The sequence below is a fragment of the Crinia signifera genome, unplaced genomic scaffold, assembly GCF_055691185.1.
Source record: "Crinia signifera unplaced genomic scaffold, ASM5569118v1 HAP2_SCAFFOLD_574, whole genome shotgun sequence".
Lineage (NCBI taxonomy): Eukaryota > Metazoa > Chordata > Amphibia > Anura > Myobatrachidae > Crinia > Crinia signifera.
In genome coordinates, this window is record NW_028142467.1 from 1 (window position 1) to 22985 (window position 22985).

Sequence of the window (22985 nt, forward strand, 5' to 3'; positions counted from 1 at the left end):
TCACGGGGGGCACTCAGGGGAGACAGCGTACACACGGGGGGCACTCAGGGGAGACAGCGTACACACGGGGGGCACTCAGGGGAGACAGCGTACACACGGGGGGCACTCAGGGGAGACAGCGTACACACGGGGGGCACTCAGGGGAGACAGCGTACACACGGGGGGCACTCAGGGGAGACAGCGTACACACGGGGGGCACTCAGGGGAGACAGCGTACACACGGGGAGACAGCGTACACACGGGGGGCACTCAGGGGAGACAGCGTACACACGGGGGGCACTCAGGGGAGACAGCGTACACACGGGGGGCACTCAGGGGAGACAGCGTACACACGGGATCGGGGCACTCAGGGCCCAGGGAGACAGCGTACACACGGGGGGCACTCAGGGGAGACAGCGTACACACGGGGGGCACTCAGGGGAGACAGCGTACACACGGGGGGCACTCAGGGGAGACAGCGTACACACGGGGGCACTCAGGGGAGACAGCGTACACAGGGGGGGGGGGGCAAAAAGAGGTTCTTCAGCTGCTCGGTCATACCTGTCGGCCTGGCCTCCTGGCTAAGCGTGCAACGCCATGCTGCGGGTGTGTGGAGGGATGGGGAGCCCCCCGGGAGCCGCTGCCTGTCACCGGCTGGAGGAGTGTGGACTTCTCCCCGATCTCCTCCAGCTGCAGCAGCATGCAGTAGGCTCCTTCTTCCTGAGCCATGCCATTGCGGGATGGGATGCCCCCGGGAGCCGCTGCCTGTCACCGGCGGCTCCGGGTGTGCGGCGGGATGGGGAGCCCCCCCGGGAGCCGCTGCCTGTCACCGGCTGCGGCGCTGTCACTGGCGGCTCTGGGTGTGCAGCGGGATGGGGTGCCCCCCGGGAGCCGCTGCCTGTCACTGGCGGCTCTGGGTGTGCAGCGGGATGGGGTGCCCCCCGGGAGCTGCTGCCTGTCACTGGCGGCTCCAAGTGTGCGGCGGGATTGGGAGCCCCCCCCGGGAGCCGCTGCCTGTCACCGGCTGCGGCGCTGTCACTGGCGGCTCCGGGTGTGCGGCGGGATGGGGTGCCCCCCGGGAGCCGCTGCCTGTCACCGGCTTCGGCGCTGTCACTGGCGGCTCCGGGTGTGCGGCGGGATGGGGTGCCCCCCGGGAGCCGCTGCCTGTCACTGGCGACTCAGAGTGTGTGGCGGGATGGGGAGCCCCCCCTGAGTCCTTTAATTCCGGTCTATCCCCCCCGCCCTTAACTGGAATAATATAATTGCTTGCGCCGGACAACAGGCTTTGAGCGGCCATCTTGGTACACCCAAGTGAAGCCTATTAAGTACTCCCCCTCCTGGCGGCTGTGTACTGCGCATGCGCAACAAGTTGGAGCTCCTATCTTTATAATGGGGGACGTTTCACTAAATTTAATAAAAACTGTACCTATCTGAAAATCCTCAACCCCAAAAGGCACTCCACTGGGACAATATCTACCTAATAAAACAAACCCCAAGTCTCAATTGTTCCTCTACCCCGAGTTATGCCTTCCCAAAAAACCCCTCATAGACTAACATGGGTGACAAAGTGTCATTTCTGAAGTCTCAGAAAAAAACTGGCAGTTGGAAGTTTAGATCGTTCCCAATTGCTCATTTTTTAATATTTCACCCTGAAATTTGGCACGCAGCACCGGTTGACGATTCTACGCGTACCTGCCAAATTTCAGCTCAGTACGCCCAGTCACTTTTGAGGTGCAGTCCCTCAAACACCATGCCCCCATCCGAAAAGTTCCCTATGGGAAAAATCCGTTCGTTGGATTCAGCCTTAATATAAGGGCACTACCGTGCCCTTATAATTTGTCAATTAATAAATTTGACATTCATATTTGCAACGCCAGCACTCATGTCTGTCTCATTATTTTAGTGTTAAGTTAAGTAAGGTTTAGATAAGTTATTAAAGTGTGGGGCATAAAGATTGCCGATGGTGAGTTTATGGATATCAAGATTATTTTGAGATTTGGTACATCTGCATATAATTTGGTGCTTTTTGAACACTTGTTTCTTTTGATACACTACTAATCACTTGTCTCCTATTTCTATATCTGGTTGTGAGCAACATATTGACAGGCGACACCCTGCCATATTAAATATTCCAGCAACCCAGATTTCTTATATTTTCATTTGCAGACACACTGGACCCGAAAGATACTGCTCATTGCCCATCAATGCTATAAGCACATGGGAGAAAGCAGTGTATCCAGTAATCAACAGTGTCTATCAAATCTTGCTTACAACCACTTTCCCTCATCCACAATTGAGGGAACACTACTCTGCGAGGGCAATTTCCAATCAGGAGGTTCCCCACTCTAACATGGAAAGAAGATACACGCTAATTTTATATTGAAACACGGATCAACCAGCTCTATTGTGGGGACTGGTTAAGCCAATCCGGATACAGCAATCAGTAGCAGGTATCGTGTATCAATCACATCGCAGGGATATATTAACATAAACTTCTCTTTTTCAGTCTTCTCTCCCTGTATACCTTTATCATTATTAGACCACTAGATGGCACCAAAGTCACATATTGGATAGCAGATCCAACATACTTATAATCCCACAGATACAACGGGCCAAAATAATAATTATCCTAAATATTGGTTCACCATATGCAGTGAAGTGTAGATAACAACACTATTTAATTACTGTCAACAAGATAGTTTTGTTTATTGGTACACTTTGTTAGTCCAGACATGTCAAAAAACAGAATGATCATATAAGTGTATACCATACGAACATTGGGGGAAATTTACTAAGAAGTGTTTTCTACCTCACATGTGATGTTGCTATAGGCAACCAATTAGAATCTACTTCTTATTTATTTAACCCCCTGTAGAAGATAGTAGACAGGATCTGATTGGTTGCCCATAGCAACATCACATGCGAAGTACAATACACATCTTAGTAAATTTCCCCCATTGTATCTTATTCTAGTTCACTTGCACTGGCAAATTCCTTCTCAAATGGACAAAACCATGTGCACTGCAGGTGGGGCAGATGTAACTTGTGCAGTGCAGAGATAATTATATTTGGGTGTGGGTGGGGCACACGAGTTTACTGCCAACCCTGAGAAATGTGCCATTGGTATTATTGAGGCCAAGTTTTTTGGGTACATTGGGGGCAGAGGACAGGTTAAACCCCAGCCTAGTAAGGTAGAAGCAGTCCTCACCTGGTCAAAACCTAAATGTACAGTAAGTCACAATTTAGGACATTTCTTGGTCTGGTGGGATATTATCACAGGTTTCACAGCTAGCCAAATGTCTTAGAAAACAGTCCTCAGACAAGATAACATGGTCTAGACCAGTGGAAACTGCTTGGCAGGATTTAAGACGAGTTTAGCATACCAACACTGTCTTGCAAGCTCCTGACTTTAGAAAAAAAATTGTGTTACAGACAGATGCCTCTGTGACAGGATTAGGAGCATTCCTCTTCCAAGAGGTAGATGGAGAGGAGAAGCCCATTCCCTACCTTAGCCATAAATTATTGCCCAGAGAGAAGGAGTACTTGGCCATTAAGTGGGCAGTTGAGTCATTAATGTATTATTAATTGGAGCAAGAGTTTTTGTTGGTCACAGACCATGCACCCTTACAGTGAATGCATACAAATAAAGAGATAAATAATAAAGAAATGAGAGGTTGTGTGACCTGTTGGCAGAGGCGTTGTGAGGGCGGTGCCGGTGGAGCACAAGATCTTGGCGCTGGAAGCTATAAGGGCGCCGGAGCCGTGCCGGCACCGCCAGCTCGCCCGCTCCCCTGCAATCTTGTCTGCCTACTCTGTCTCCCTATGCTATCTCCCAGCTCCCTGCTGTGTCCGGGAGACGTGGTGCTATTTAAAATTCACGTCATTTGCTGGACTGCTAGCCAATAGGCGCTTGCGGTCCAGCAGCCAATCAGCTGGTGGCTGCTGGGCCGCGAGTGCCTATTGGCTAGCGCTGTCCAGTGGGAGAGGTGATTTTTAAATAGCAGCACAGTCCACGTCTCCCGGGTACAGCGGGGAGCTGGGAGCGGGCAGGCCCGGCGACAGGGGGAAAGGGGGTGCACGGATTGCACACACACCAGAAAAGAGGTCCCCCACTGGTGGCCATGTGACTGCAAGCACCACTGCTGTGCCGACCGCACACTTCCCCTGACAGCTGGGGGGCTCCACACTACTCCCTCCCACCCTCACTTCACACTACTACTCCCACCCTCCCTCCCTTTTCCACACTAGTCCCTCCCTCCCTGTTCCACATTACTCCCTCCCACCCTCACTCCACACTACTACTCCCACCCTCCCTCCCTGCTCCACACTACTACTCCCACCCTCCCTCCCTGATCCACACTATTACTCCCACCTTCCCTCCCTGCAAGCAATTTCAGTCCCCCTTGGCAATGAGCAATTTCTGTCCCCCTTGGCATTGAGCATGAACCCCTGGCATTGAGCATATAGGTAAGTGGCACTTATGTGTTAAATGTGTAATGGGCATTACGGTTTGTTAAATAGTATGTGATGGGCATTTCGGTGTGTTAGGGTGTGTTATATAGTATGCAATGGGCATCATGTGTGGCATTATGTGTAATTTGCATTATGTGTAATTGGTATTGCAAAGTTTGCTAAAATGTGCAATGGGCATTACGGTGTGTGGTATAATATTGGGCTGTGCCCACTTTTCACTGCGCAGGAGCCTCACCTACTACAAATTGGGGAAGCGCAAAACATGCCCTTGCTCCGGGCGCCGTGGCACCTAGCTACACCACTGCCTGTTGGTTTTTGGCCTTGCAGCCATTTAAGTTTGAGGCGAGGCATCTTCCAGGGAAAAAGCACTTCAATACCGATTCCCTTTTCAGGAGGTCTGTAGGTCCTGATACTCCAAGCAACCCTATGGTGAAGCAAGCGGAGGATGAAGAAGGTAAGGTGAACAACCTCTGGAAAGTGGTGGAGGGCTGTTTACCAGGGTGGATGTTACCAGTAGAGGTGGGCGAGGCAAAATGCTTGCCTGCAAATTGTGTAGCTTCACTATGGTGGTTGAAGCTAAGGGGGGGGGGGGGGGGGGGAGTGTGGCAGAGCCAGCATACCCTACCACAAAAGTAATGTGGAGGATCCAGACCAGGTTTTGGTAGCAGTAACAGAATCCCAGGTGTAATCAGCAGCACCTGGGATTTCCTGATATAAGGGTTTCCATGGCAGTGTTATAGTATACAGACCATTGGAGCCTTTTAAGAGTGTCTGTCTGTGGTACCAACTGCATTTGAATTTAAAACCTTCTATGCTGTAAAATGCTGTTGAGAATAAACAACAAAGTTGTCATCTGAGTTTGTGATCCTTGTCACAATTGTCTATAAAAGAATTAGAATAATATAAATGATTAGCATAATACACAGAATATATGAAGAACACAAACATGTTATTAATATGTTCTTAATATGTTTTTATGATTCTAATGATTTTTTATAGGTAAATTGGGTTATACTGGGGTATGACAAGTGAGGCTCAGCCTCTACTGCCAACCCTGAACCCATAATCAGTTATGCATTCAAATGTACCATTGTAACAAGTACAGTTGAGCCCCATTGATCCCTTACTATAATTCATTTGTTTAAGACAAAATGAAACACACTAGTGTTCAGGTTATAAATAAAAGCATTTCACCTAAAAATGGAATGAGTGAAAAGATTGTAGAAAATAAATTTAATTGACACTTTCCACCATACTGATTTCCATACAGTATGAGACCAAAAATATTTTACATTGTTTTTAGGAGAGCATTGACAAAAACTTTATGTGCTAGTGCTGTAGGTATAATTTTACAGAATGAAATCTATTGCACACCCATGTATTTTGTAGTTTTTGATTGCAAAGGAACACATAGTTTGCCATAACTGTAAACTTTTCACTTAGGATGTGAAACTATACTGAATTTGATCACAAACCAATTTTATTATGTTGCCATACCAAAAACATTTTCATGATCTGAGTGAAAGAAATATTCCAGCTGCTGTATTATTTGATATACTACACACTGAGGAATATAAGGTACAGTAGGTAAAGACGAACACTAAATATTATTTTGTATTCCAATGAAAAGTCAGACCTGTGATGCTAAGATTATTTTGAATGCATAGAAACGTAGAAGCATTTATTTCTTAATGTCTTTTCATACTGATTGTTGCCCTACTGTGTGCTGATGCTCCCAATATAGTGTAAAATCCTGTTTCAGTCAAGAAGGGAAATTACGCAAACTCCCATCATCCCTTTTTCAGATTGTGGAATTTTCTTAATGTAACTTTTTGAAAGGATAATTTAGGAGTAAAGCATGTCACAGTGGGAAAGGTACTGTAGTTATGCACAAACACAATTCTGTTTGCTAAATAGATGTATGGCAGCTAGATATAGCATATTATCATACAGTCATAAGTAAGCTTAAAGTTCCTGCTCCAATATACTGTACAGTATGTTATGTACAGATAAAATACATCTAACTTAATAACCATAACAATCTATTACTATTGTTGATTAGATTCCCATTTCCAAGTTAAGGCTGGTACTATTCAAATGGGAACTCATTTTTGTGTTCCATCACAAAAGCTCAAAACATAATTAACAATGTAATCGTATATTCAAACATTACTTGCTCATAAGGGTTTTAATAGAACGGGAGAAAGTGCTAACTGCTGTTGCCACTGTGGCAGACTGCTTAGCTAACTGTCCCACTACAGTCTGACTTTGTCCAATTGTCCGAGCACTGGATTCTTCTGCTGCTCTGAGCAAGAATGTGTAATTTCTCACCACCTCTTCTACCTTGCATAACAGTTCCTGCCGTTGACTTTCTGAAGGGATCACAAACACCAGTTTTACAAAAGTCTCAATTAGGCCACAGAGAACCTTAAAACTGCAAGTTACTGCAGTCAGCATATGCTCTGGATTCTTATCTACTCCAGCCATTCTCCTGCAGGATGCACGGAACTCTTTAAAGCGCAATGTTAGTTCTTGTTTGCATTGAGCAAGATGTACTCCATCTAGCTTTGGCACTCCAACCTCAGTGCTGACCAGACATTGGCGTAGCACAGTAAGTAGTTCATTGGTGGCAAGTTGCACAGATATGAAACCATCAGGAAGAGAATAGGAATGCCCACGTAAAGCATTTACCTTGGCAAGGCTGCCTTCAAAAGTAGCAGTACGAAGATCAATTTCCTGTGTTTGATTATCTTTAGGTCCACTACACACAGTGGCATCTAGTACTTGAAGGGTCTGGCTTAAAATGGGTGTTGCTTCTGGATTAATTCTGATTCCTGGAAGTACCTGCATAGGAATGGAGTAAGATAATTCATCTCTGTCACTGTTCTCATCACCGGATGAACATCTTCGACAGTTAAAGCAGTGACGAATAGAACAACATTTCTCCCCTGAAACTGCTTCTTCAGACAATTTGGTCTGGACAGTAAAAACCTCTTCTTGCTGTGGGGTAATAAGTGGAGATTTTTTATCATCCCTGATTCCTGATATATCTTGTGTTTTGTTTTTCTCTACAATGGGCTCACTTTCTTTCTTCTGCGACTTAGTAGGAGGTGGGTTGTAGGGCACTTCTTTTTTTTTTTCCTCATTGACATTGTATTTTTGTGTCATTTTTGTGTATTGAAGAGTGCTTTTATCATGTGCTGCACAAGAGGTTAGACATGAAGTTATTTTTTCTGTACCCCTGGACTCAAGACTGGAGGAACGTACAAGTCGAATTCCCATATGACCTTTGTTGTGAAATAATGTTCTGTTTCTTTGTTCAGATTCCAGAGGAGGGTTTAATTGGACCTGTATGCCTCTAGTAATGCGTTTGCAATCACAACTGCGTCTCTGTTCTCTGGACATACCTGGCACTTTTTGTACAGGACTACTACGTACCTGACATGAACAGCGTCCAGGTACTAGTGGGCAAGTGAGTTCTTGTCGCTGAGAACCTAATTTACCCTGTGGCCTCAGCAGTTCTTCAAGAAACTCCATCTCATACTGTTTAACCTTGCGCAGCTGTGCTTGACGCTCATCAGTTTCACGTTTCATTCGTGTGGGGAATGTGGCAGAAAACAGTTTTCGTAACTTGAAAGGAGCTCTTGCTCTTGGTTTTGCAGGGGCATCACATTCATCAAGTTTATTTGGAGTAGCCACTTTTTCAGAAACATGTGTAGTTATGTCTATGTCTGATTTAATTGTTAATTGTGCATTGTTTCTAGTTATCATAATGCTGTTAGGAACTGAGGCTATTGTGTCTGGTTTTTGACTATGCTCATTTGTGTCTTTGTTTCTTTTGGTATGGTTTGGGGAACCTAAATCATCTACAACAGATTTATCAATCCCTTTATTTTCTGCAATTGTGTGGCTTTTGTGCTGCTCTTCCAAACTTTTGGTAGAACAAGCTTTGGCATGGAGTCTCTCATCATCTGTTGGGGATAATTGAAGAACATCATGACCCTCATGCCTACTTTCACCCAAAATGTCTGTTGAGGTCTCTCTTTGTGACAACTGGTAACTGCATGTGATATCTGGAGAGGTTTTATCATCTTTACTATCTTTATCCCTCTGTTTTTTAGCACTTTTACTGATAGACTTTTCAGTTGAAGATGACAAGATATTTTCTGAAGATTCTACAGTGGGAGCTAGATTTGGGCTAGACTTCTTCTTTGGAAGGCTCATTGCGATCTTTGAGCTAACTTGAGGATTTGTAAAGCTAAGTTCTTCCTTGGATTTTTCAGGAGATTTAAGTCTTGATTTTCCATTGTTTAAATTAAATAGTGGGTTTAAAGAAGCTTCTGTTGACATTTGTTGCAATCCTGCTCCTATTATATGTTGTTGTAAAAAAACAGGTTTTAATACAGGGCTAGTTTCCATGTGACCCAGTGAATAAGGAGAAGTGATTACAGCCTGAGCTGCGCAGGTCTGAATTCTAAATGGGAGCTCCTTCCGTGCAAGTCGACTTTCCTTGTTGAGGTGGTGGGCAAGGAAGTAAGCAGTGTTGCGATTTTGTTTCATAGTGGTAACCATATGTGATGCATCAGTCAATTGTGAGGAGTTTGTTTCATGACCAGAATCCAGGGATGACTCAGGGGTGATGGCTGCAAGGACTATGAGGCCTAGGAAAAAAAGAAATATTGGAATAACTAAGTGATCCTAACCAACATATTAATTTTCAGGTAACAAGAACTTTAACCCCACTCTATCTATGGTCACCATTGCTACATCGGTAGTGGGCCACTAGTGGGACTACAATACATGCATAAGACAGTGTGCATGCACATTGTGCCACACATGTCACACATGTGGCACAATGTAGCCATATGAGGTGGCTACATCTGTATATATCTACTGTATAAATATATTAAAGCATCTATCTATAAATATATTAAAGATGTCCTTAAATATAATAAAAAAAATAATTTTGGCATTCTATAAGTTGATAGTTCCATATTCTTTAGATTGCAGATTAGTTGAACATACAGTTAACAACAAATATTAAAGTGATTTTGCCACCATACTAATGTTGGAGAGAAGTGTGCTTCAATCTCCTTACAAGGAAGCTGTCCAGGCACCTTTACTAAGATGGCTGCTGGGTGTGCTAATGTGCATTCAGAAACCACTCTATTCTCTATTAAGTATTACCAGTACTGGAAAAATAGGTCCAGGAACTACAGGGAGGGAGGGAGAGAGAGAGAGAGAGACAGAGACAGAGAGAGAAGGTCCAGGAACTACAGGGAGGGAGGGAGAGAGAGAAAGAGAGAGAGAGAGAGAGAGAGAGAGAGAGAGAGAGAGAGATGAATCATTTGTATTTAGAAACAAAGGCAAAAGAAAATACATTTTAGTCCAGAACAATCTCAGGAACCCATTTCCTGATGATGTCATATTTCAGCTGAGTTCCTGTTGGTTCCTGCTAAAAAATGGCACTGAGTATTACAATTCTGCATAGACATTTAGAACATAGCTCTTTAGAGGTGTGAGTAGCTATTATTACTGATATCACTGGTATATGGTTTCAACACTGCTATATACATTACAGTTAAATTTAAAAAATTAAAAAAACTAAATTCTATTTCACAATTTTGCTGGTACGGTTATAAACCTCCATGGTTCTATATGGCACCGACAGGACATATAAACAATTGAAACTAAGAAAACTACTGTTATAGTGATCACCTTAGAAAATGAAGACAAACCAAAATATCATGATTTATGAGGTACAGAACTCTTTTTTTTTTGACAACCAAAAATAAATGAAGGTATCAAAAGTAATGCAGCAGTAATCAGGATAATACTTCTAATTACTTTAACATACATACATTTATGGATAGCAATATTAAGATGGCGCCCTTTATAGTGACTTTAGCAATTAGATCAGTAAAGCCTTATGATAATTTTCAAAACAAGCAAAGTAAAGTCCATAAATTTCAAACGTTTAATAAAAGTCTCTTTTTCCACACAATGTTAGTGGTTGTTCCAGACCGTTAAAAGGTTCAGATAATTCATAGTAGCATGCAAGCGTTCCCAATGCGTTTCATCCCCACATGGGACTTCATCAGGGGTTCGCAGGAAACACAAATGTTACTTTCAATGGCTTTCACAAGCGGAGTATCTCCACACTAGGATGATTTAATAGGTCCTTGCAAAGAATTCTAAAGGTACACTGTCACTCAGACTCTTTTTATTCAAAAGTTGGGTCCATGTAGGAGTCTCTTAATTCACATAAAAGGTCATAGCTTTAAAAATCAAAAGTCTACTGACCGCTCCATGCATATAGATGAATCCGATAAATGGTTTTTCTAAGCCCAGTTGGTATTTCTAGTGGAATGTGCTGTCTATGCTCAGTTAAAATAAAGATATATTCTGTACAGAATCAGTATTTATTCAGGATGCAATTCCCACTTTCTAGAGATGTGCACTAATAAAAAGGTTCTGTCAGAATGTAAACAATCTACGCTAGTCCAGGTGTAAACAATAGAAGATTAATGGTTAATCAAAACTGAACCCAAACAAGCCATTCTTAAAAATGTGCTTTCAAGCACGAAACGCGTTGAAGAGGCTCATCCGTGGTCCCTCTGTGTGCACCCCCCACCCCTGGAAGAAAGCTCCATACCATCGGAGCCGAAGCTGCACCCACCGCACCAAGTGTACCGCTCGGGTAGATGGAGGAGGAGAAGAGACGTGCGGCATTTCCACCAGCCGCAGCACGCCAATTTCCAACCCGACAAACCCGCTCCTTGGTTCAAGAGGTAGGGAAAGGTAGTCTAGCACGCACCACGGACATTCAAATAAGCTCAGAAGAGCTGTAAACGCTATATTAACCAAAGTTTTATTTTTTTCATACTTCTTATTTCTCTATCCTTTTCTTATTGTATCCCTTTTCAATAGCGCTCATCCCTCCAATTTTTATTTCACTTGTAACAGAATATTGAGCTGCTTTTCCCTTTTTCAGCGCGGTGAAAAAAACTTTTCTTAATCAAAACTGTTGATAAATTAAACTCAATTAAAATTAAAATAAAAGGCAAGAAAAAAGGTTGTGCAAACAAAATCAAACTATAAAATTAATATACATTTTCTTACATGAGAAAAACATTATGTGTACTGAGACCTGGAATAAAATACATTTTATATTACAGTAAGTGGTAAATTTATTAAGAAACATGTCTGACCAAGTGTGCATTGGGAGTTTGCTCATCTTTTCCAACAAAAAGACAGTAAAATTAAACACGGGATTAAAAACATGATTTGAACTGTGAAACTAGGGTTAACTTACAAATAAAAGTTAATACGCCATCAAATCACCTAACAAGTACATTCGATTTAAATGAATACAACACATACATTTAAAAAGAATTATGTTAAAAACGGTTAAAAAAGATTGCCAACAGAAAAATCGTCAGTAACTTATACCTTCCGTTGGTGGAAGCGAGAATGGCCTTAAAAAAGTTGCTCAATGAAGAACAAAAGCTTTCTGTCACACTGCTTAGATTTTTTGGAGTGGGCTTTCAACCAAAACCTAGTTCGCTGGTACATGCGGTAAATGTAGCATGTCTAATATATGATCTTCATATAAGAAGCAGTGTATATCATACGCTGCTGGCTATATATTTAATGACTTTTGATAGATCAATTAGTAATTAAATAATCAGTTCCATGAGGATCACGAAGACACTGGACACTTTAATAGATTATTAAATACTCCAGTGTTCGCGAAAACCACCCAAAAAAGTGGGTCCCGGGGACCCTTCACTTCTAAAAATTGGGGTCCTACCTGACCTTTTCTGGGTCCCAACGGAATAAATCCTCCTCTCCCCAGCATGGCACATGTTAGTCGGGGGGGGGGGGGGGGGGGGGGTATCAATTGGCCCACTCGCATAAAGATACATATATACTAGAAACTATATAAACCTGAAAACTAAACAAGTCACAAGCACACACAAACACAACACAGAATCAGAAATAAAATGAATGAAATAATGTCCAAATAATGTCCATATCAATCCACACAGCTGTAGTACAGAAAGCTTCATTATACACCTTCAGTTCTCTCTCAACACAAAAGTACTAGAAAAGCATAAGCACACAGCAGGTTACATACAGTAGGACAAGCCCTTTACGCTCCCAGCATATATAACATACATTGCCCAATTGTCTGCCATAGCCCCATTACACAGCAGTCTTCCATAGCCCCACTATACAACACATGGTACCTGGTGGTCTGCCATAGTCCCACTACACAGCCCATTTTAGCCTGAGGTCTTCCATAGCCCCATTACATAGCCCCCACTACCCTGAGGTCTGACATAACCCCAGTAAACAGCCCACATTAACGTCAGGTCGGCTATAGACCCATTACACAGCCCAAAATACTCTATGGTCTGCCAGGGCCCCATTATACAGTCCATGTTACCCTGCAGTCTTCCAAAGCCCGTTACACAGCGGTACACCCCACTACATATTATACGGTACCCCGTGGTCTACCATAGTCCTACTCTACAGCCCACATTACCCCGACGTCTGCCATAGCCCCATTACAAAGCCCACATTGGAACAAGCTCTATCATAGCCCCAAAATGCAGCCCACAATACCCTGAGGTCTGCAATACTCCCATAACACAGCCCAAATTACCCTGAGGTCTGCCATACTCCCATAACACAGCCCAAATTACCCTGAAGTCTGCCATACTCCCATAACACAGCCCAAATTACCCTGAGGTCTGCCATACTCCCATAACACAGCCCAAATTACCCTGAGGTCTGCCATACTCCCGTAACACAGCCCAAATTACCCTGAGGTCTGCCATAGCCCCATTATACTACCCAAGTTACCCTTCATTTTACCAAAACCTCATTAGCCTGCCCATGTTACCCTGCAGTCTTCCATAGACTCATTACACAGCCCTCATTATCCTGCCGTATGTTATAGCCCCACTACACAGCACAAGATACCCCATGGTCTGCTATAGCCCCAGCACACATCTGCCATAGTCCCATTAAACAGGGCACATTACCCTAAGATCTCCCATAACCCCATTCCGAGGCCCAAATTAGTCCAAGGTCTGCCATAGCCCCATTACACCTCCGCCTCCCCATATAGAATGACACATGAAGTATTATGGGGGTAACCTGATAGCACCACTTCTAATGCGGTGCTGTGCAGCAGTTACTCGTCTCCGTGCTCTCCCTCTGTCTGTGTCACTGACACAGCCCCGGGACGCTGCTGTACGCGCTACGTCTACGGACAGCCAGAAGGAAGCGGCGACTTCTGCCCACACTCTGATGTCACAGTATGGGAGGGGCACTCTGGCCTGAGGTGCTCGGCTCCTCGCTTCCAGAGTGGGAGGTTAGTGGGCGAGGTTCTTCAGCCCACACTGCAGCATCACAAGAGACGCAGTGACAGCCAGACACAGCGTCGGCTCACAGGTTCAGCACAGCGCGTCCTCGGGGACCCCTTTAGTTTTAAAAACTGAGTCCCCAGGGACTGGTTTAGGGTAAAATACGCGCTATAGCGCGTTTTTGCGAACCCTGTACTCTATGTTAAAAAAATCTATTTCATACGGAAACATACATACTGTACATTCATTCATTAAAAAAGAAAATACATAAAAATATAATTCATAAATTAATTTACATACATAATTCATGAAAGATAAAGAAATATAGCATCCAGATTAGTAATAATAAGTGCAGTGGGGTCCCCATTCTGGGTGGGTCTTATAAACTGACAAAGTGTTACAGGGATGCCTTGAAAAAACAAAAATTATATTTTAAAAGAACAAGAACCTTAGAACTATTCTAGCACCAAACCTATTACCCTCTATACCAGGGACCACAGGTTCGACACGGCTCCTGTCTTAACCACTTAGTAGTTATAGATGTAATAAGAATATATGCCTTACCTGTAAATTTATGTCCAATAAAAAGAATGTCATTATTTCAACAGCTACCAATAAAGCTTACCCGATTAAACAGTTTTCTTTAATCCATGGAGGAGATCTGGAGGGCCATTCTATCAAGGCCATTGAATATATCCCCACTACCAATAGGGGTGGAGATCGTTTCAGAAAACTCTTCCTGGCTGAGACTTCCTGGATCTTTAAATTAGATGCACTCAGTCCTCAAGGACTAAATGAGGCTTTGGATTTTTCATGTATAGATTGATCTTTATAACTGGTAATTAATTTATTTACTATTATTATTTAATTTTTCCTTTTTTATATTGTCCTTGTACCTAGAGTTCACCTTTAATTATGACTGGTACTAATATTATTTAATTTATATAGTCAACCGTTTTATAGAGTCATTGCCTTAATTCCATATGGGTTGGCGAGACAGCCAACTATCCATATGACATTTATATGCCATATAGGATTTGCAGTTGCCTCTTTCCTCACCCCCTCAGGAACCAGTAAGGTAATTTGCCTGAATGAATCTATTTTAGATACATCTGTTTTTTAATTTCATTCAATTTATGTTATATTTTGTGTCTCTTTCTCTCCTAGCATATTATACATAATGTGGTTACAAATGTATTCATTTAAATTTCTCATTTAAACCTTCATGTGTTAGAGCCTTTATTCCTCTCTTCTTATTTTTGCTTCTTTTTATGTCCTGCTACCTATATATTAGGTCTAACAAATTAAAATTGATATAATAATAATAAAAATACAAATAAAAGTAAAAATAGATTAATACATTTTTTATAGGGATGAACAGGTCTGGATCTCTGAGATCTCTGAGATCCAAACCTACCCGAGCAATGGTATCCGAGGAGGGATCCGAGCTGACTCGGGAGTTGCCGCCTCTTTCCAGACGAAAACGAGGCAAAACGTCATCATCGCGCTGTCGGTTCTTGCGTGTTCTGGATTTTATAATAGACACACACGCCTGCTGCCATCTTCACTCCAGCATAGGAGAGGTTAGAGGGTGGTTGTGCTGTGCTAAACTTCAGTGCTAATAATATTTTATTTGTTTGGTGCTGCTGTGTTGATTAAGGGCTGCAGGGGCTGCTGTACTCAAGTCCAGTGTACAGGTGCTGCAGTGGCCAGTTTACAAAAGGCTGTGTTCAGTGTGACAGGGCCTGTGCCCAATGTGACAGGAGCTGTGTCCAGCGTGAGAGGCGCTGTGTCCAGTGTGACAGGGGCTGTGTCCAGTGTGCCAGGGGCTGTGTCCAGTGTGACAGGGGTTGTGTCCAGCGTGACAGGGGCTGTGTCCAGCATGACAGGGGCTGTGTCCAGCGTGACAGGGGCTGTGTCCAATGTGACAGGGGCTGTGTCCAGCGTGACAGGATCTGTGTCCAGCGTGACAGGATCTGTGTCCAGCGTGACAGGGGCTGTGTCCAGCATGACAGGGGCCGTGTACAGGGTGCATTGGCCCCTGTTACCAAATTCCATCTAGGTTCCACTTCAGCAGGAAGGCAATACCAAGACTGTACATGGACATTAAAAAAAGCTTTGCTAGTGTCCTAAAAAATGCCACTGTACCAACTGTCCACTTAACCACGGATATGTGGACAAGCAGAACAGGGCAAACTAAAGACTACATGACTGCAAACTAAAGACTACATAACTGTGACTGCCCACTGGGTAGATGTATTACCTTCAGCAGCACCAACAGCAACAGAAGTAACATAATTTCCCATGGTCATTCAGAGGCAGGCTACTTTGTGTTTCACCGGTTTTAGTAAGAGGCATACCACTGAAAAACTCCTTGAAAAACTATGGGAAGTCATCGCGCAATGGTTTAACCCACTTGGAATCTCCTCGGGATTTTTGAAATCCGACAATCCCACCAATATTGTGAGAGCATTACATCTGGGCAAATTCCAACATGTCCCATGTTTTGATCACACAATACATTTGGTGGTGCAACATTTCTCGAAAAATGACAGGGGTATTCAAAATATGTTGGCAGTTGTCCGGAAAATTTGTGGACAGTCTGCAAGTGCATGCAGGAGATTGCAGCACTTGCATGAAATTTTAAATTTGCCCTGCTATCAGCTGAAGCAAGAAAAAACCAACAGTTAGCCCAAAGGCTATTAGAAGCGCTGGTGATATGTATCTAAGATCCCTTGTTGCTATACACTTTTGCAGCCCCTTGTTAGAGGTTGTGTACCTCAAGCAGAACAAGGAAAGGTAAAGCTCACGTAGTTTGCACTAACATGGGCTTCCAAGGGGCGCAGTTGTGTTAGCACAATAATAGACAATGATTTCAATAAAAATAGATTTTTTATTTTAAAAAGGAAACAACAATATCCAAATACGAAGTGCACTTCAATGATAAAACAAGACAATACAAGACATACAACATATAACAAACAGAGGCTAATTCAATTGGTTTGATATATCTGGTATGAGGCTTAAATTAATCAGGCATCCATCAATTGGTATTGATATACAGGCATCTGCAGCATATATATAGTTACCAGTCCCGCATATGTAATCGAGAAAACTGCTGTCTTGGGAACTCTGGGCTCCTGTGATGGACAGTCCAACCTCTAATTCAATGGAGGTGCTCCCCTGATGTATAGGGGGAGGGAGACGGTTCCTCAGATTTATCAATGGCCGTTTTCTGCTGGGTGGCTTTTTCCGGCAATCTTTACAGCAATCACTGGATGCAGGTACTGTGGCACAGCAACAAAATGCGTTTCTCCACCTGGATCAAAGTCAGCGGCTTCCTCAGAGTTCCCAAGACAGAAGTTTTCTCGATTACATATGCGGGACTGGTAACTATATATATATGCTGTTTTATCATTGAAGTGCACTTCGTATTTGGATATTGTTATTTCCTTTTTAAAATAAAAAATCAATTTTTATTGAAATTATTGTCTATTATTGTGCTAACACAACTGCGCCCCTTGGAAGCCCATGTTAGTGCAAACTACGTGAGCTTTACCTTTCCTTGAGCTGAAGAAAGAGCTGGTCACAAGGAGGAACCCTCTATATGCTTAATCGGATGGAAGAGCAGCAAAAGGCCATCCAAAGCTAGACCTATGACATAGGGAGAGGAACGGGAATGCACTGTAGTCAAGCCCAGTGAAGAATAATGTCCCTGTTATATAAGATCCTTATGCCCTTCGAGGTTGTCACACGTGAAGTTAGTTCTGACACTGCCAGCTTGAGTCAGGTCATTCCCTTGATAGGCCTTTTGCAAAAGCAAATGGAGAAATTGAAGGAGGAGTTGAAACAGAGCGAATCCCCTAAATTTGTATGACTAATAGATCTAGCCCTTAATTTGCTTTGCAAGGATTCAAGGTTTGTCGATCTCTTAAAAATAGATCATTTTATTTTGGCGACTATCCTTGATCCTAGGTTTAATTCTTACATTGTGTCTTTGCACCTCTGCAGATTTTTGCCCGTTGGTAACAAAGACCTCTTGGTCCGAAAATTGCCAGCTGAAGCAGAACGTGGCATGCATACATCTCCTCCTTCAGTTTCTTCCAATGGGGTTGTGAGGAAAAAACTAAATTTTCCTAAGAGATCCACTGCTATTCAATCCGGAAATTTATTTGACATCTGGGCCGGACTGAATGGGATTCCTACCATAATTACATATCTACTGCTACTGCCTATGATGCTATACCATTGAAAGAATTGCAGATAATTACTTTGGTGATAGCATCCAAATAGGCATGTCAGGCTGTCCATTGTGTTATTGGCAAGAAAAAAAGCAATATTGCGGCCCTTGCACAAACTGGCTTTGCATTATTTAAGTTGCCCACCCTCCAGTGTATATTCTAAGAGAGTCTTCAGTGCAGCTGAAAACCTTGTTAGCGATCTGAGTAGGAGGATTCTTCCACAAAAAGTGGAGAAGAAGATATTCATTAAAATTAATTAATTGTGGAGAAGATGATATTCATTCAAATTAATTAATTTTAAATTCCACCAACAGAACCTCCTTCACCAGCAATTACGTCCTCCTAACACACAGTCCTGTATTGGTTGATTCCAGCGAACACTAATTAATTGTGTGTGAAGAAGAGGATGGGGTTAAGAGATTGGTTTGTTAAACTGTGCATGTCCTGTATACAACATAAGAGTGAATAAAGGAAGAGTGAAGAGTGAATTCCAAGGAAAATTTCATCTTGCACCTCTTTGTATTTTTTGCTCTTAGGAGCATTGCTGTGTTTTTGGGGGTAGTTTACTAAACTGCCACCCTGACTGCCCTTGCAGTGCTACTCTGCTTCCAAGATGTGCCATGTACTATGTCTTTATTTGAATTTTCTGCCCGAGCCAGCATGGCTTCTTTATTTCTATTGCGCCAAGTATTTTTCACCAATTCTATGGCCATGAAATTGGTGATTTATTTCACTGAGCAGTTGTGTTTTTCCTTAAAATGGTTGGATAAGGAATGGTTTATTAGACCTTTTTTAATGTTCTTTAAATGTTCGCCCAACCTGTTTTTTTCTAAATTTTTGCATTACCCTATTGTTGAATAAATTTGTCTATCCCTACAATATAATACTATTTTGGATTTCTTAACCCCTTCATGACAGAGCCAGTTTTTGCCTTCCTGACAGAGCCCTTTTTTTCAAATCTGGCATGTATCACTTAAGTGGGGATAACTTTTTTTTGCTTTTACTTATCCCAGTGATTTTGAGATTGTTTTCTCGTGACACATTGTACTTCAAGTTAGTGGTAAATTTTCGTCGATACAGTCTGTGTTTTTTTGTGAAAAATACCAAAATGTCGTGAAAAAATGGAAAATTTTGCGATTTGCAAAATGTCACATTTTCTGCTTGTGAGACAAATAAACATACCACTCAAAATAGTTAATAACTAACAAAGACCATATGTCTACTTTATGTTGCCATCATTATTTCAACCTCCTTTTCATTTTTTTGGACACTAGGAGGCTTCAAATATGAATAGCAAATTCTCAAATTTTCAAGAAAATTTCAAACTCTGATTTTTTTAGGGACCAGGTCAGTTATGATGTGACTTTGAGTGACTTGTATGTGAGACACCCCCATAAATGATGCCATTTCAAAAACTGCACCCCTCACAGTATTCAAAACAGCATTTTGGAAGTTTGTTAACCCTTTAGGTGTTTCACAGGAATTAAAACAAAGTGTAGGTGAAATTTCAAAATTTCATTTTTTTTGCAGATTTGCAATTTTAATACATTTTTCTAAGGAACACAGCAGATTTTACTAGAGAAATGTGACTAAAAATTGATTCCCCCAATTCTTTGGTTTTCATAAATATCCTATATGTGGCCCTAGTGTGCACGGTGACCAAACCACAGGCTTCATAATAGAAGGAGCACCTACTTGATTTTGGAGCCTCCTTTTTATGAGATTATTTTTTAGGCACAATGTAGGTTTCTAGGCACCATAAGATGCTAAAAGTTAGGTACCCCCCCACAAGTGACCCCATTTTGCAAACTACACCCTTCAGGGAATTCATCTAGGGGTATAGTGTACATTTCAAACCCCCAGGGGTTTCACCAATTGTGGTACAACTGGGCAGTGAAAATGAAAAAAAAAAATAATTTTTCATTTTCACAGCTCAGTTGTATCAAAATTGGTGAAACCCCGGGGGGTTTGAAATGTACACTATACCCCTTGATGAATTCCCTGAAGGGTGTAGTTTGCAAAATGGGGTCACTTGTGGGGGGGTTCCACTGTATGGGTGTTTCGGGGGTCATTCAACCAGAATCTGTGCTGCAAAATCCAAAAATCACTCCTTCCCTTCTGAGTCCTGCCATGCACCCAACTGGTATTTTTGGTCACACATGAGGCATTGCCGTACTCGGGAGAAATTGGGGCACAGATTTTGGGGTGCTTTGTCTCCTTCATTCCTTGTGAAAATGATAAATTTTGAGCCAGATCTGCATTTTTGTGTAAAAAAAATGTAATTTTTTACAGAAAAATGCAGTTCTGGCTCAAAATTTTTTATTTTCACAAGGAATGAAGGAGACAAAGCACCCCAAAATCTGTGCCCCAATTTCTCCCGAGTACGGCAATGCCTCACGTGTGACCAAAAAATACCAGTTGGGTGCATGGCAGGACTCAGAAGGGAAGGAGTGATTTTTGGTGGTGGAATGAATGGTGGGTGCTATGTCGCATTAGCAAGACCCCCGAAGCACCAATACAGTGGAACCCCCCCACAAGTGACCCCATTTTAGTCACCAGCTTTGGGAGGGGGGCTGGCGCTGCGGCTGGCGGGGGGGTGGGAGGGGTGCTGGCGCTGCGGCAGCCGGGTGGGTGGGAGGGAGGGGGGCTGCCGGGTGGGAGGGGGGGGGGCCTGGCGATCGGTGCTAATCGGTGCGGTATACACACACACACACACACATATATATATATATATATATATATGTGTGTATATATATATATATATATATATATATATATACATATATATACACACACATATATATATATATATATATATATATGTGTGTGTGTATATATATATATATATATATATATATATATATATATTTTTTCAGTGCATATATTTTTTAACTTTTTCTGCAGCTTGATGCTGCTGCTGCTGCTGCGGGGGGGAGGGGGGAGGAGGGCAGCGCTGCGTGCGCTCCAGACGCTCCGGGGGAGCCGGGGGAGCTGCTGCTGCTGCCGGGTGAGTGCCCGGCGGGTGCGAGGGGGGGGCTGCACATCGGTGGTGATCGGTGCTGTACTTGACAGCACCGATCACCACCGATCCCTGTGTTACCGAGCGGCTTAGCCGCCGGTAACACAGGAAACGCTGTGAATGGCTGTTCAGATTTGAACAGCCAATCACAGCGATCGCCGACCGGGGGGGGGCACCCCTGCCCCCCCTGGGCGGCGAGGGGGGATGTCTGCTGTCAGGGACAGCAGACATCACCTAACTGTCACTGCGTCTCTAGACGCAGTGACAGTTAGAAGTCATGACGTATATATACGTCATGTGTCGGGAAGTACTTCCCGACCATGACGTATATATACGTCAAATGTCGTGAAGGGGTTAAACATTTATTAGTTATTAATAACCCTGAATTATTGGTAAAATGGAATGAAGCACTGGACAATTGCTCCTTGACATTAATGCAACTTCTGGTGCCATATAAGGAAGACTGTGTGTCTAAAACTATAGAAAAAATAGAGAAGGTAAAGGATGAGCTACTACCCTTTAAAGATAGTATATTGTTCAAAGAAAGAGATGAACAAATAAATACTAGAGTGGAGAGATTCCAAAAGGATATGATTACCAACAAAAAAAACGTAAATGGGAGACCAAAACAATTACCAAAAAGGGTTAATAAGAACTTACCATAAATCTACATATGCCTCCCATAGAGATACTACACCCAATAGGTCAAATAATAATGTTATACACTCTAAATATAGACAGAGAAAACCATCATACCATCATTCAACAGATAGAACTAAATTATATGGAGATTTATAATTTTAGACCCATTCGTTCCAACTCTCAAAATAGGCGGGAAAAAAAGAACTCCCCAACCATTCGGGAACTGAGCAATGGGTTGAACCCAATCAGATTTTTCAATCCAAAGCCGGGAACAATCACAACCCCTATGTCAATCTTAATCATTACACTCCAAAAAGATCTAGAGAAGGAGGGGGAGATGAGGTAGAAAGAGATCACAGAAAAGCCAAACTTAGACGATAAAGGTATATTTAATTTGACGTCCCATCAACTCACAGATGCCCAAAAGACTTGTTTGTGTAAAGGTCTCAACAGGAACCCAACATTTTTTTATTTCTTTACTGATCTTAATAAATTCACGAGAGACCTGTGCAGAAAGCGATATTTCGCAACTAAAGCCCTAAAACAAAAACAACTAGATGTAAACTGTCACCCAATTATTTTGGATGACAATGATATCCCAATCCGACAAGATTTGGAATCATTATCTAGGGAAAATAATACATCTGAACTAGAAATTTTCGCTATTAACACTCAATCTACCAGTACAATTAAGCATCTTTTTAAAAAGAAGTCAAACTTCTTTCCATTTGAACAAAAAAGTCCAGCCATAAATGTTTTTTATAACAAAATGAAATAAATGCAATTTCCTAAAATCAGATTTAATTCAAGTGTAACTGAACATAAGGCATTGAAACAATTAAAATCTGACCCGTCTATTGTAGTTAAAAAAGAAAATAAAAGGGGGGGGTTGTCCCTATGGACAGATAAGCATACTTAACTGAAGCTCTCAGACAATTTAATGACACTATATGACAATACTATGAACAACTGTCTTTATACCCTACAGGCCTCTATCAGACAGAATTGAAAAAACCTGCTGGATAAAGCAGTGATGGAGAATGCGATATCCAGAGATGAGTCACAATTTTTATTCACTTATCATCCGGTCACTCCCATTTTTTACCCAAAATTCACCAAAATCTCACAACACCCCCGGGTAGACCAATTATTTTGGGAGTGGGTACTCTCACCTCTAATTTGTCACATTTTGTTGATTTTCATTTACAGGACTTTGTCACAGCACTTCCTTCACACATAAAAGACACAACACAT

At 42.5% G+C, this 22985-nt stretch overlaps 1 protein-coding gene across 1 annotated transcript in view; it reads right to left on the minus strand.

The window, feature by feature from the left end:
- Window positions 1-4357: 4357 nt before the first annotated feature.
- LOC146055757 (FERM and PDZ domain-containing protein 3-like) overlaps window positions 4358-22985 on the minus strand; it is a 37724-nt gene continuing 19096 nt past the window's right edge. The window contains exon 2 of the mRNA XM_083168311.1: window positions 4358-9113. Within this exon, the coding sequence (XP_083024437.1) occupies window positions 6622-9113 (2492 nt within the window). The 3' untranslated portion in view covers window positions 4358-6621. The remainder of the gene's footprint in view (window positions 9114-22985) is intronic.